This window comes from Falco biarmicus, chromosome 15 (assembly GCF_023638135.1).
Source record: "Falco biarmicus isolate bFalBia1 chromosome 15, bFalBia1.pri, whole genome shotgun sequence".
NCBI lineage: Eukaryota > Metazoa > Chordata > Aves > Falconiformes > Falconidae > Falco > Falco biarmicus.
Genome location: NC_079302.1, coordinates 6,083,680 through 6,096,497, shown reverse-complemented (window position 1 = coordinate 6,096,497; position 12,818 = coordinate 6,083,680). Strand labels below are relative to the sequence as shown.

The window sequence follows — 12,818 nt, the reverse complement described above, 5'->3', positions numbered from 1 at the left end:
TTTATTGACCTTCTGAAGGACTTGACTCGCTGTATACAAAAGGAGTTTTCTAACAGAAATGGACTGGGGAGAAACCTCTGTATTTTCCTCTAGATGAAAGAATATAGGTTGTTTGTGTCCTTAAGGGAACGATAAGTTATTTGAACAGTAGAACAAAAGGCCAAATGTTAAGCTGATTAAGTCCCCTCACTTTTAATAGAGCAGCTGAGGTTTTTGGTCACTTTTTTTGTTACCTTGGGAGTTATTGCAGTGCTGAGAACGGTGCTACATGATTTCTTAATTCTTCAGATAGAGCGTTTTATTTTAGCTTCTGGTAAGTTCTAGCTTTACAAATTAGGAAGGGAGCATTGCGTACCAGCTCTTCTAAAAAGGCTAGTCCTCTCTGCCCACCTGCAAGAAGGGGGAAGGAGCAACACATCAGTGTCTCCTCACACCCTTCCTGAGTTGTCTTACCAGTGTTGGTAACCTGTGCATGAACACTTTCTTTCTTTTAGAACTGTGCAGTCAAGAGTTGTTCAAGTCAAGTTAGTTCTTGGGTGATATTTCAATTTTCATGAGGTCAAGTGAGCTGTTGAGTTCGTCCAAAGAAATCAGACTTGGTGAAAACAGTAGATTTTGCTGTTTGTAAGGAAACTGTCATCCTTTTGTACAATCTGTGGTTCTTGGGTTTACTGTGATTCTGTTTTTAAATGTAATACTTTGTAGGCCCAAAGAAAGATAAAGTTAAGTGACTGTGGGGTATCTTTCCTTTCATTTTAGCCTGTAAAGTTAGGAGAGACTGGTAAATGAGCAGATTTCAAGAAATGTTAAATAATATTTGACCATATCTTCCATTTTGTGGGAACTTCAAGTTTCCTTTTGGATGAAAGAGGAAAGATTAGCTGTGGAAAGAGGCCTGCCCATCCTGGAGCGTTTTTCAGATTTAGTGGAAGCCAGGAAGGTTTTTAGTGCTGCTGCTCTTTTAGTCAACAGCTAAGACTTTAGAGTTCCTTATGTATGCCTTTCCTGCATCAGCTGGGGCCAGTACAACCTGTTGTCAAGACTGAAATGGATAAAGGGAGCAATGAACCTTTGAGAAATGTTTTTATTGTGGATGTTTAGCATACAGGGTTTCATTAGTATATTAAAACGAATGCCAGCAACATGTGCTTCCGTATGTGGGCCTGCAGAGAGCTATGCAAATAGCTAAAGGAAGCAGGTCTCAGCTAGATGTAACTGTGTTCACCCATGCTTGGACTTCTTTTAGTCATCTGGCTATTGTTCTATATACAGAGACATTTTAGATGCCCTAATAGCTCTAAGATCATCTGAGGGAAATACTTCTAGACACTGGCTACAAAATGTCGGAGCTTTTTCTTCTGCCTCTCAGTTATTAATGGCATTTCTTTGTATTCTGCATTGTCCTAATTTTAAACTGTTAAAAGATAACCTAAATTTTGCTAGGTGGGCTATGGGACTGCTTGCGGGGTTTGGAATCTCAGTGCTTTTGATCCTAAGTTACCTAGGTCATAAGTGCCAAAAGATTGGTTCATCTTCTGATGACAGATGTTTTTCCCTTGAGGAGTTGTGTGGGTTTTGTTTGTTTTGCCCTTGCCCTTGTGCTTTGTATGTTGCAGTGGCATATTAATACTTCATCAGACCACCCATGCTTTGAAGCCATTGTGTTGGTTGGGTTTTTTTCCCCTCTATTTATATTTCTTGGTGTGCACACTAATTCTGGTTTCAGCGGACCCTGTGTCATTGATTACAATAGGAGAAGTTTGCTGTTTCTTGGATAAGAAGTAAGTTTTGGTGAGTGTTGCAATAGTACTGCCCCACTGAAAGGTTGGTGACTCTGATGCAGAATACCTAGTGTCTTGGGGGCTGAGGGTTATGAACAGGAATGGTACTTCTGTCTGTGTGTGAAATAAGTTTGAGGGAATATTTTCACAGCCTAGTATTAAGCTGGTAACTTAAAAGGCTAGTCTTGCCCAGATAGTCAGTTGAGAGAATGAAAGGCTCCTCCAGAGCAAAGTTTAGTTCCTGCTCTGAATTACTATCTGCTGGAGTCTCTTGCTCTGGCCATTGTGTATATAAAAAGCATAACAACACCAGCTTCCTAACTCCGAGGCAGCATTATTATTTTTTTTTTTTGTACTTTGGTTATTTCATCTATACAGTTGGTTTAAGTATAGGAGTTCTGTTGCAAAGCATTGTAAATGTAAAAATATAATTTGAACTTTGAGAAGAATTTTGAGTGTAAAAGACAGCACAGAAATAAAGGACCATTTTTTGCAGGGCCATGAGTCTAAAACCCACAGCACTAGATCTGCATCTGGTATCAGATACCATTGCCAGGAAAAATAAACAAATCTGTTAGGAGTTCAGGGTGGACCACAGTCTTCCCCCTCTTTTCCTTGCTGTAGCACCGCTGACTTAGAAGCTGCCTGGTGCTGGGGAAGGCATTTGGCAACTTTGGTTATGTAGCGGGGGACAGTGTGTGGTGTGGGGAATGTGTTTTTCTTCGAGTGATACCCTAGTGCAAGCAGGACCCAGTATGACTTGACTGTGGATCATTTACCTATAGGTTTTATTGACAATTTTAAGTTCATGAGTTTGCAACTTAAGAACTACAGATCTTGGAAACTATGGTAGAGCTAAAGTAACTTTAGCTTTACCAACACATGAGAGAAGGAAGCTCCAGTCTCCTTGTACAGAGGTGATTGATTGCTTGTTTAATTCTTAATGGACACTTTTCTTGTAGAAATTAACTTATGCATACTAGATACATGACTGTGGAGCTGTGACTTACCAGCATGATTTATCGCAGTGTGTTGCTTAGCGTGTCTCTTCCTTATGGATCTGCTGTGTGTATTTATTGTATGTTTACCCTTTACAACTGTGTATGGCTCTGCACGCTGGCCCTTGGGTCACCCCCCCGCCCCGCTCCCCTGCCCCGTGCTGTTTCTCCCCACTCCAAACTGTCACAGGTTGGATCCACTATGGGTGTGTGTTGTATCCCGGGGTCACTCCTTCCTCCACATCGGCTACTCTGCTGTGCTGTTTCTTCACTAGGATACCAAGTGGCCCACAGACAAGTATACTGTCATAGCTGAGATAGTGGTGGAGGGAACTACTGGAGTACTGCAGTGAAAGGCAGAGGGTAAGGAAGGGGCAGCGAAGACTGAGAAGTGCTTGTCAGTACCCCCATCACCTGGGGTTTGCTGACTGAGGGTGCATTTCAGTACTACCAAATAAGGCTCCTAAATTTCCTCATATTGTGGTATACACATTTATATGCATGTGAATAAATTAGGGCCCAAAGAGATTATGGTATTGAAGTTTGTAGAGCCAGTATATGCAAGGTGTAAATGTCCAGGAAGCTGATCCATAATGGATATTTCATTCTTTGTCAGATGCGAAGTGCTTTAAGGACAATTATTAAGGGAAAGTTTGTGGCGACTAGAGTTCGATTAGTCACTGGAAAATATGTGAGTTTCTGCATACTATTCCGTGAATCCTTGTGTTAAGTGACGAATCACAGTTAAGAGAATTTATGCTCCAAGCAATCTGTGGTGCCTTCCTTGAATGTACAAGTATGTGTTTCTCTGTAACATAAGTTTGCACGTTTCAAGGAAGATTCTGTTGAGGATGTAAGATTTCTGTTTTTTTGATTACCTAGGATTTTTTTTTTAATGTGAAGAGGTGACTTGCTTTGGTAAAATGATATAAACCATATTTTAATCTCTTAATCCTTGTAAAAGAAAGATCACCTATCTTTTTTTGATCTTCTTGGATTTATTGCAAAATACTGAAGAGAAAAATGTCTAGCGATCATTTAGTTATGCAAGCACATAACAAGAAGTAGGTTTAAATCGCTGGAGGGCCATGTTTAGAAAAAGGTCGTATATCAGCTGTTAAAATACTCTTTCTGTATGTAGACCAAGAGGTTAGAGCATAGGTAAGGTTGAAAGAGAAAAGGGTATAATGTATTAATATTAATTTATTTTGAAAACTTTCTGTTTCTCAGAGAATGAAATACCTGTGTTTGGGAACCTCTTGTCAACGAAGTTAACTGCAAAATTACGAAGCAGAGGAATAAAGACGGCTTAAATTGAGACTTCTGGTGCTAATGATATGCCCCAGTATAACACATAGTGACAATTTCTTTTGTCTTCAGTTAGACCTTTATTAATGCAGTAGAACCATCTTACACCTTTTTCCATTTTTAATTGAAATGTGTAACATTTTATTTTAGGATTGAGTTGGACTGCTAAATTCACATTCTCTGTTCTCCTGTGGTTTTTTTTTTTTCCTGTAATGATTTTCCAGAGTTTTTAGAACAAAATGACCGTAGCCTACTTTTAAAATACATTTGCCATATCAAGTTCATTTATTGTTACTGATCTTTCGTCTAACGTATAAAAAAGAATTATCAAAGATTAAGTTTACTTGAGATTTTCTTCCTGCTGAAAAGAGATTTTACAGAATTTCTTCTCTTTTGGACAAATAAAAAACCCTGATTTTTTTTTTTAAAAAAACATAAAACCAAATTGAACTTTCATCTTTCACATATATATTAAGAAAGGGAGTGGATGGAAGCAAGTAGCTAAATTAGTAAATTTACATTATATATAAAACTAGAACCTGTGGGAGCTGCTGTGTTTTTTCTCAACTGCAAGATTACACTGTGTTTGTGTTTTCAGATTGTTACATTGCCAAGCAGAAATCACTAGTTTCTGCAAAATGTTGCACCTGGCTATTTAATGATCAAAGCTCATTGGAGAAGCAGTGCATCTGTAATATAGTCATGTAGATAACAGGACCAGATCAGGCCACATACAGTTTACGGGGAGAGGTGAAATGCAGGGATGTATATTTTAATGTAATGGCAATCTTACGTACATACTTAGGTACAGGTGGGGCTAGTCTAGCTAACAAGGGCTGTGGCTTTCTTAATCTTTATTGTTGTATTTTATTAATTTTATCCTGCAGTGTGTTTTCCCTGGAATTAAAATTTGCTAATTTTGCTTTTAAAATCTTTGCTAAAATGACCTGCTGAAGGGAGCAATTTTTAGTTCTGTGCATGCTTTTGGCTGTCAGATACATTGGAGAAACTTACAAAAAACTAACACCTAAGAGGGTATTTATGCAAGTGGCTTATATTCTTAAACATAGATGTTGGGTTTTTTTTCCCCATAGGTTAAATAGCTCAGTCATTTAATCAGTAGAATTGTTAATGCTTACATGAACTTCCTGTCTGGTGGAAACCTTTTTTTTTTTTTTTTTTTTTTTTTCCCCTTGGAGAAGATGGTGTAAACATTTACAGCATCTGTACCTTTCTGGGAGAAGTGATGGTATCTACGTATTCTGCTGAGGAATGTGAAATGAGGGCTTCCATTGGCTTCAGTGTTAGACTTGACCTTGCTAATTTGTAGGAGTGAGGGTTTTTTTTTTGCTAACAGAATTTCTTCTGTCTGAATTTCCTTACTGTTTCAGACATAAAGCAATAAACTAATAAACTTAACTCATATTGAAAACCTCAAGTTCATATTCTGTAATTTTCTTTCTGTATTCTGAATACTTTTCAAAAGCTGTATGTCATTGCAAAAATGAATCTACATCTTGCACTTTATGGAGTATCTTTTCAAAGGAGCATTAAAATTCACCTTTTTTCTGTTTCGAAGTTGCTGTGCTTCAGCAATCCATCCCCCCAGGGGATCTTTGTGTGCGTCTTCAGCTGAGTATTTAGAGCTTGGTTTCTGTGGTCAAATGAAAAAATGAACATGTGTAGCTTTTAGCTGTTTTCAAATAATTTCTTCCCTTTAGCAGCTCAGTTAAGCAATGCTTAATGCTAACTTACAATGACCAGACTTCCTGTCGTGGGCAGCCAGCAAATGGGGATGGAATTAACTTCATAGACCTGAGCACCCCAATGTGATTGTGTTCAAAGTGAGAGCGAGATGTAGGTACTATGGTACACTTTCCTCGAAGTTTTACATGGCAACATTTCTGGTTTGTTTTGTTGCATGGAGTAGAATGTAAACTTTTATGGGCACATATGTAAAAGTTAGGATATTCTCATCTCATTTGGTGAAGGTGCCTTTTAATTTTTAGTATGAAGCCAACAGCCATTTGAGATGTATGGGCCCCTTGAATTCAGAGTGCAAACTGGGAAGGGCTGTAATATGTTGTTACTCTGCTGAGCAGTCCAGTGAGAAGTTATTAATTTAATGGTATTTTGTTGTTACTGTACATGGCAGCTCTGTGTGACCTGATTACTTAAAAACCTGTGGGTTTAAAAGGTGCGCTTCTCTAAGCCTTATGTCAGTCACACAGCTAAATCCCCAGAGGACCCCTTGGAAAGCTAGTCATGTGTGCTTTCTCAAGATGCAGCACACTATTTCTCATGTTCCATCCTTGTAACCGTGTTTTCAGATAATTTTGTGGCTTACCTGTGATGACTTCCTGGGGCAACTGAATTTCTCGCTAAATTTCACTGTTTCTGTGAGCTGAATTACTTTCCATGCCCGATCTGTACTGTCACGCGGCAGGAGATTTTTGCTTTCATGTGACTTTCTCCTCTGAGAGAAGCCTCACCTTGTTCCCTTTAGAGTTGCATGAGAACTGTGTTTCATTGCTGCTCTGAATAAAACAAGCTGTTAAGACACACCTTGTGTAGTTAATTTTTAATTCTCCAGAAGTGTGAACAAAGCCATTGTCCTCACTAACCACCCTGGAGTACATTTGCAAAAAGATACTAAAGGCTTTCTTCACTCGCTGGGTGCTCATTTGCACATAGCTCATGTTGCAGGGGGCAGTTTCTGCCTTCCTGAGATGAAACCCTCTTTGGAATATTTTGTTATGCAAATTGCTCAAAAAAATTACGGATTCTGAAAACTCTGAAGTGCAGAATGTTGCTATATGTACATACAAATGAAAATGTGAATATATTCATCTAGAGAATGCCCACCCCGTGTCTCAGTCCACAGCACTTAGGTGATCAGTGTCTCTTATTTTCCTCTCCAAAAGATTGCCAATAGTTTCCCTTTAGCCTTCTTGAAAATTACTGAAAATATCTGCTGAATAAATAATGTTCATGGCCTGATTTCTGACTCTGTAAGCCTCCTTTGAATCTCTCTGTAGGCTTTTTCTTGTCCTTCATTAAGCACATAACTCTGAGGTCTGATCCAAGCATTGTTTGTGGCCACAGACACTGAAAGACTCGTGGGGACTTTGGACTTTTGAGTCAGGAGCCTGATCCCACAAGACCCTGTAGTCCATTATGCCAGTCTCAGTGGAACTCAGCTTATACTGTTTATTAAGTCAAGGATACCTTGCTAGTTTGACAGCCTCTAAGATTTTTTGACTTACCCCATGTATATACAATCTGCATGACTTTTCAGCCTAAAATTATGTGACTTGACCAAAGCTGATCTATGCAAACACGGCTTCCTATGGTAAACTTGAGTGCCTCCAGCTAACGTAAGGTGTTCTGCTGTTAGTGTTGGCTGGTTTTAAGCAGGGGCCGTTCCCTCACCCAACTGCCTGTCTGGGTGTTGAGTGGTTGTGCTCCCAACCACAGGTGGGTGTTGCTTGAGCACAGGGGTGGACAGAGACAGAACTTACCCCTTTGAATACCAGTGCTGGTTTGCTCACTTCTGGAATGAGGAGCACAGTGGTGTTGCGTGGGTTTTGGTTTTTTTTTTGATCACAGTCATCCCCTATCATTCGTGCCCCCCCCCAGTTCTCCTGTTCACATCATTTTCTCCCTGTGCTTACCTTATGTCTTGTCTTCTGCTGAGCTTGCATGGCACCTGCTGTAGTAGAATCCAAGTTTTGTTTTACTGTCTGCCTCTAAGTGTAACTGAAGGACAGGTCACAGCAATTCATAGTTTATAAGTGTGTGACTAAATGTGATCACTACTGCCAGGTCATTTGAATAGAGATCGGTGGAGGTGTCAAGGATCAAAAGTTTATTGTTAAGTTTATGGCAGTAAAGAGCTCTAGCAGACGCTCAGGAAGGCACTGAGCAATTAATCTGTGCAGTCTTTGGAAAGTAGCTATGTAGTAGTGTAATGATCCATTGAATTAACTGATTTGCTGAACAACACACAACAGCAGGAGCTGAAGTTGAGCAGCTTCAGGCTCTGAACTGCCACAAATACTGCATGCCCAGATCAGAGCCTGAGACAGGATGGTAATTGAACGTGCCTTGGAGTCCAGTCTTGTTAAAGAGCTGCTTGAGGGAGTTGTCAGAATCAATAGCTGACTGATGAGGCTGCCAAGGAGTCCCTTTTAACCTGTAGAAATAACCACGTAAGAGAATGAATGAAATGTAAACTAGTACTGTAGGGGTTTCAGAGTGGCACTAGACTTCTAAACTGGGGACTGAATACATTGGGAATGTCCTTATTGTCTTGCTGGGTGTGAGTCAACATCTCTACAGGGCATACTTTGATTTATATTTCCCTGGGAAATGAATGAATCTTGCACTATTTTATGGGAATCACACCTGCAAGCATGTTGGACCTGATCTGACCCTGCAAGCTGCATATGTCCAGGTCTGTGCTTTTTTCAGGTGTATCAGGTCCCAGGAACGTGAAGCCAGGTGAGGATACAGCTCTGCAGTTTGGACATGGGATTAGGAAGAAGGAAGGCTCTAGTACTTAAAGGCACTAGGAAGATAAAAGAGTGTTCTAGGTGCTGTGCTGGTAGTTCTGGTACAGGCATAAAGTTACATTTTAATTGTTCAGTGACAGATTGTGCTATAAAAAGTTAACTGTGTAACAGCTAAATTGGTACGGTTAATCTACTGATTTGAGTCTGAAACATGTTGCAGTTTTTCCTGGCCTGTTCCTTTCTCAGTTCAGTTGGGATCATCCATCCTGGACTTAGGGGGCATTGTGTGGAGGGTGCCAGGTGACTCCAGACCGCCTGGGGAGGTAGCAGAGCTTAGTGTAAGACCAAAATTTATGCTTGCTGTGCATATCTCTCTTTCCCAACCTCTGATTTTCTGCCTTGGCTTTTCTTTCAAAAATACAGAGTAATACATCATAATTACGGTATATAATGGTCATTAAAATATATGCAGGTAATTTCTATTCATTTTCTGAAACCATGACATGTATTATACCTTTTTGTAAAAGTCTAAAGAATGTTTAATAAAACTTGTGTTTTGTACATCTGCTTCATATGTTATTTAAGTAAATGTAATGATATCTTGCCAGAATTTTGTAGGATATATAATATGTTGCCTCAGAAGTATAGGAATGTAAATTGTGAAATTGAGGGGTTTTATATAAATATTTTCTCTCTCTCTTTTTTTGTCTTTTTTTATTTTTTTCCAAAATGTGTTCTCTTCCTGAATCGTTCCTCTGTTCAGTGAATTTTTAGCAACTAGGGTATACTAATCTCTTTTTCAAAGACCAGTTGGAGAAACAATAATATGGTTATAACAGTGTGGAACCTGTGCATACAAAAATCCTTGTGGCTGTATGTATATGCTCATACGTTCATACAGTAGAATGGGATGGTAGGGTTGAAAAGTTGTAACGCAAGGAAAAGAACTGTAGTGAGACATTGAGTAAGTTTGTGTTTTTGTTTCAGAGGTCAGTATGAGGTAAGAGCCACTTGAAATAACAGCAGTGCAGGTTGTGAAATCTGTTTTATCGCTGCTTATAGCTTATATTTTGCATGGGTCTTTGTGGTGCGGTGTTCACATGTGTGGACTTATAGGAGTCTGAAATGAAAGGTGTGCTTCATTTTGAAGTTATAACTGTGTTTTTCAGCAGGGATTTGTTGGGTGAAGGGAAAACAAAAGGGGTTACTGGGGTTGCTCTTGTCCATGATTAGAATGAGCCAGCATGGTGCAGTCCCATGCTGTTTATTGCAGCCATGCAACCTCCTTCCCACTTTATTTGGGTACTTTCTATCTCTGCATCCTGATTCTTCTCTGCTGATATTAACGTGAATTGGTGGGGTTGGATCGTATTTTTCAGATGGTGGCATTTTGGGATGGATATTTGGCTACACCGCTAGGGATCTAGGTGAGACTCTGGATGGTAAAGGGGATCAGAGTCAACAGTAGGGAGCTTTTGGTTGCTGGTCATTTATGGTCATGTCACTAATTTATTTTAGAAATCTGCATCTAAATTTAGGGGCCTTGGCCAATAAGACACATGGATTGTAGGAGGTTTTTTCATGGTTTGAGACGGTGGCTGAGACATAGAGGTTGAGACATTAAAACCCTGTCTTGAATATAATTACACTTGGAAAAAATATTTTAAGTTGCTTGTGTCCTACAGTTAGTTCTAGTTAACTTTAAGGTCCTATTTTGCCAAGGTAAGTTGTTTGATGTCTGGGACAAAGCAATGTCTGCTTGATAAGTTTGGCCTGGGATACTTTGCAGAGAATAAGAAATTCCAAGATGAATTAGTGTTCCATTATCAGAAATTCATTGATGAACTTCCTTGTTTGTCTCTCCCTCCTTTCCGAGTTGGCGTCATAGATACCTAGTTCTACACAGGCTGAAGGTTTAACCAGTGTTCAGCTCTCTGTCTGTTGGCAGCAGCATTGCTTTTTCATTATGTTATGTGTTCTGTTACATATGAAGTGTTCACTTAAAATGGGGGTTTTATATTGCAGTGTTCTTAAATGCATGGACAGAAACCTTCAGCTTTTTCCTTGGATCTTGCTAAGTCTGATAAACACATTTCAAGAACAGCCTTGAAATGTTTTTCTTCACTCTTCATTCTGTAGCTTGTAAGTCAAGACTGTCCAGAAGTGGGAAGAACTGTTTATTTGTCTGGTCCACAAGCAGAACAAAACCACTTCCTCAGTTTTCTAATAAGTATCTTATCTTGAGAGTGCACATATTTCTATTTCAGTGCTGTCTCACTACTGTTATGCAGGCCATGTAGCAATGGTTTGATTAAAAAAAGGGAGTTGACTTGAAAATGTGTGCTTGTGCAGTGTTCCTACTCTGCTGAGCTTTAGTATGTACCTGTGTTCTGTAGAAAGCAGGAAGTCGAAAGTGATACAATAAGTTATGTTAAATGACAGAGATCTCTTTGGAGTTGACCAGGAGAAAACTCACAAACATTTTCATTATTAGGCTGGCTTTTCACTTTATATTCCTACTTTAAATATTTTTCTTACAAGTGCCAGTGACTATAGTAGCTGACAAGGTTAGCTGACTATCTAAGATTTGATGTGTAATTTTTAGATGGGTAAGTTAAAAGTTGTATCTTTTCTTTTTTGTCTCTGAACAGTTGCCACGGCAATTGGAAATTTCTTGTTTAAGAGTAAATGCCATTTGTGAAATTACGTCTTCTGTAACGCAAAAGGCCCATGTATACACTCTGTTCATGGATAATCAATGATAGTGAAATGATAAAAACACAACAGGTTATTTTTCTTCTTCTTTTGGTCTTTCTCTACTGTTGTCTGTTAGTAATATATTTAGTTGTGGATTCATGGATTGCAAGCTGGTGCAATTTGTTTTTCTTGCCCAATAAAGATCTTTAAGTTTATATATGTGTGTGTATTTATGTTTTATATATGTATGCATGCTTTGAGATGTTCATCTTATTGTTTATGGCTCTGCTGGAATGTAAATGCAGTTGTACTGACTGAATGTTGTTTCCTTTCAGTGGATCTGATGGAAATAAAAGAAATTCGCCCAGGAAAGAATTCGAAGGACTTTGAGCGTTGCAAAGCAAAGCAAAGAGAAGAACACTGCTTTACTATTTTTTATGGTACCCAGTTTGTCCTCAACACCTTAAGCTTAGCAGGTACATTTTTCTTCTTTTAAACCTACTGATTGAACAAATCAAATACATTGATGGAACAGTAATGCAAAGAATACTGTGGTTTTGACTTCTGCAGTTCAGAGTAAGCGCACCAGCTGTTTAAAATCTGGAGATAGACCTTTTACTTGGCTCTTCATGTCTGTGAACTGCTGCTGCATTTGTAATGTTTTGCCTTCAGATAGCGTGTCATTTTGAGCGTAGTTTCTGATTTGCTCAATCATTTCTAGTAAGGTAGCCTTTTGCTGGTTAAATCTCTCTAGTAAGGTCTTCGGTGCTGAAGAGCAGAGGTGACATTGTCCTCTTTAAAGTCAGTAAAGGATTGGCTGTTGTCTTCAGTGTGGCCAGAATATTGCCCTTGAATTTTTAGTCTGGACAAAATTGTTCTGGAAACGATAGCCATAAAGAGTTAGACTACAGATACATGACAGAAACTTTCCTATCACCTGCTAGCAACTGGAAAATGCCAATTTGGAAAAATGAAGTTCTAGTTTGAGGTTATGTGTGTGCATGTCACCTGATAATACTAAACCTCTTCTAAAGAAGTACTAGGGCACCATAAATAGTATTGGAAGATGATAACTGAAAATTAAGAGATCCATGTGAAACAGAGGGAAGTTGTATCCTGTATCTGTTGAAAGGGTTGCAGCACTTATTTCAGGTGAGGCTATCCAGGGTAGCAAACCCAAAGACTTTGAAATGAAAAGGGATATAAATTCTTACAGTGCAGTCCGAATACAGTTTCTAAGTAGTGGAGCTTACAAAGAGATTTCTTTTCTAAAATGTTTGTGATGGATCCTTGGTTTAGAGTCATACAGATGACTTATTTGGAGTGGTAGTTTTGTCTGTCCTGTGCAGGAACACACTTGTTCATTTAAATCATTAAATTCATTGCAGAATCTTAAAGGGAGAAAAAAAGGAGTGGTTTGTAATTGTTTTAGTGCTAACAGTACCTTTTTTAAAAATGGAATTAATTGCTAATAGATTGCAGTACTAGAAGACAAGTTTTTTTGCAGTCTGATGCACTGG

The 12,818-nt window shown here is 38.9% G+C and overlaps 1 protein-coding gene across 1 annotated transcript in view; it reads left to right on the top strand.

Moving 5' to 3' along the window:
* Positions 1-12,818, top strand: part of PLCG2 (phospholipase C gamma 2) — a 70,488-nt gene that overhangs the window by 10,249 nt on the left and 47,421 nt on the right. The window contains exon 3 of the mRNA XM_056361243.1: positions 11,634-11,774. Within this exon, the coding sequence (XP_056217218.1) occupies positions 11,634-11,774 (141 nt within the window). The remainder of the gene's footprint in view (positions 1-11,633; positions 11,775-12,818) is intronic.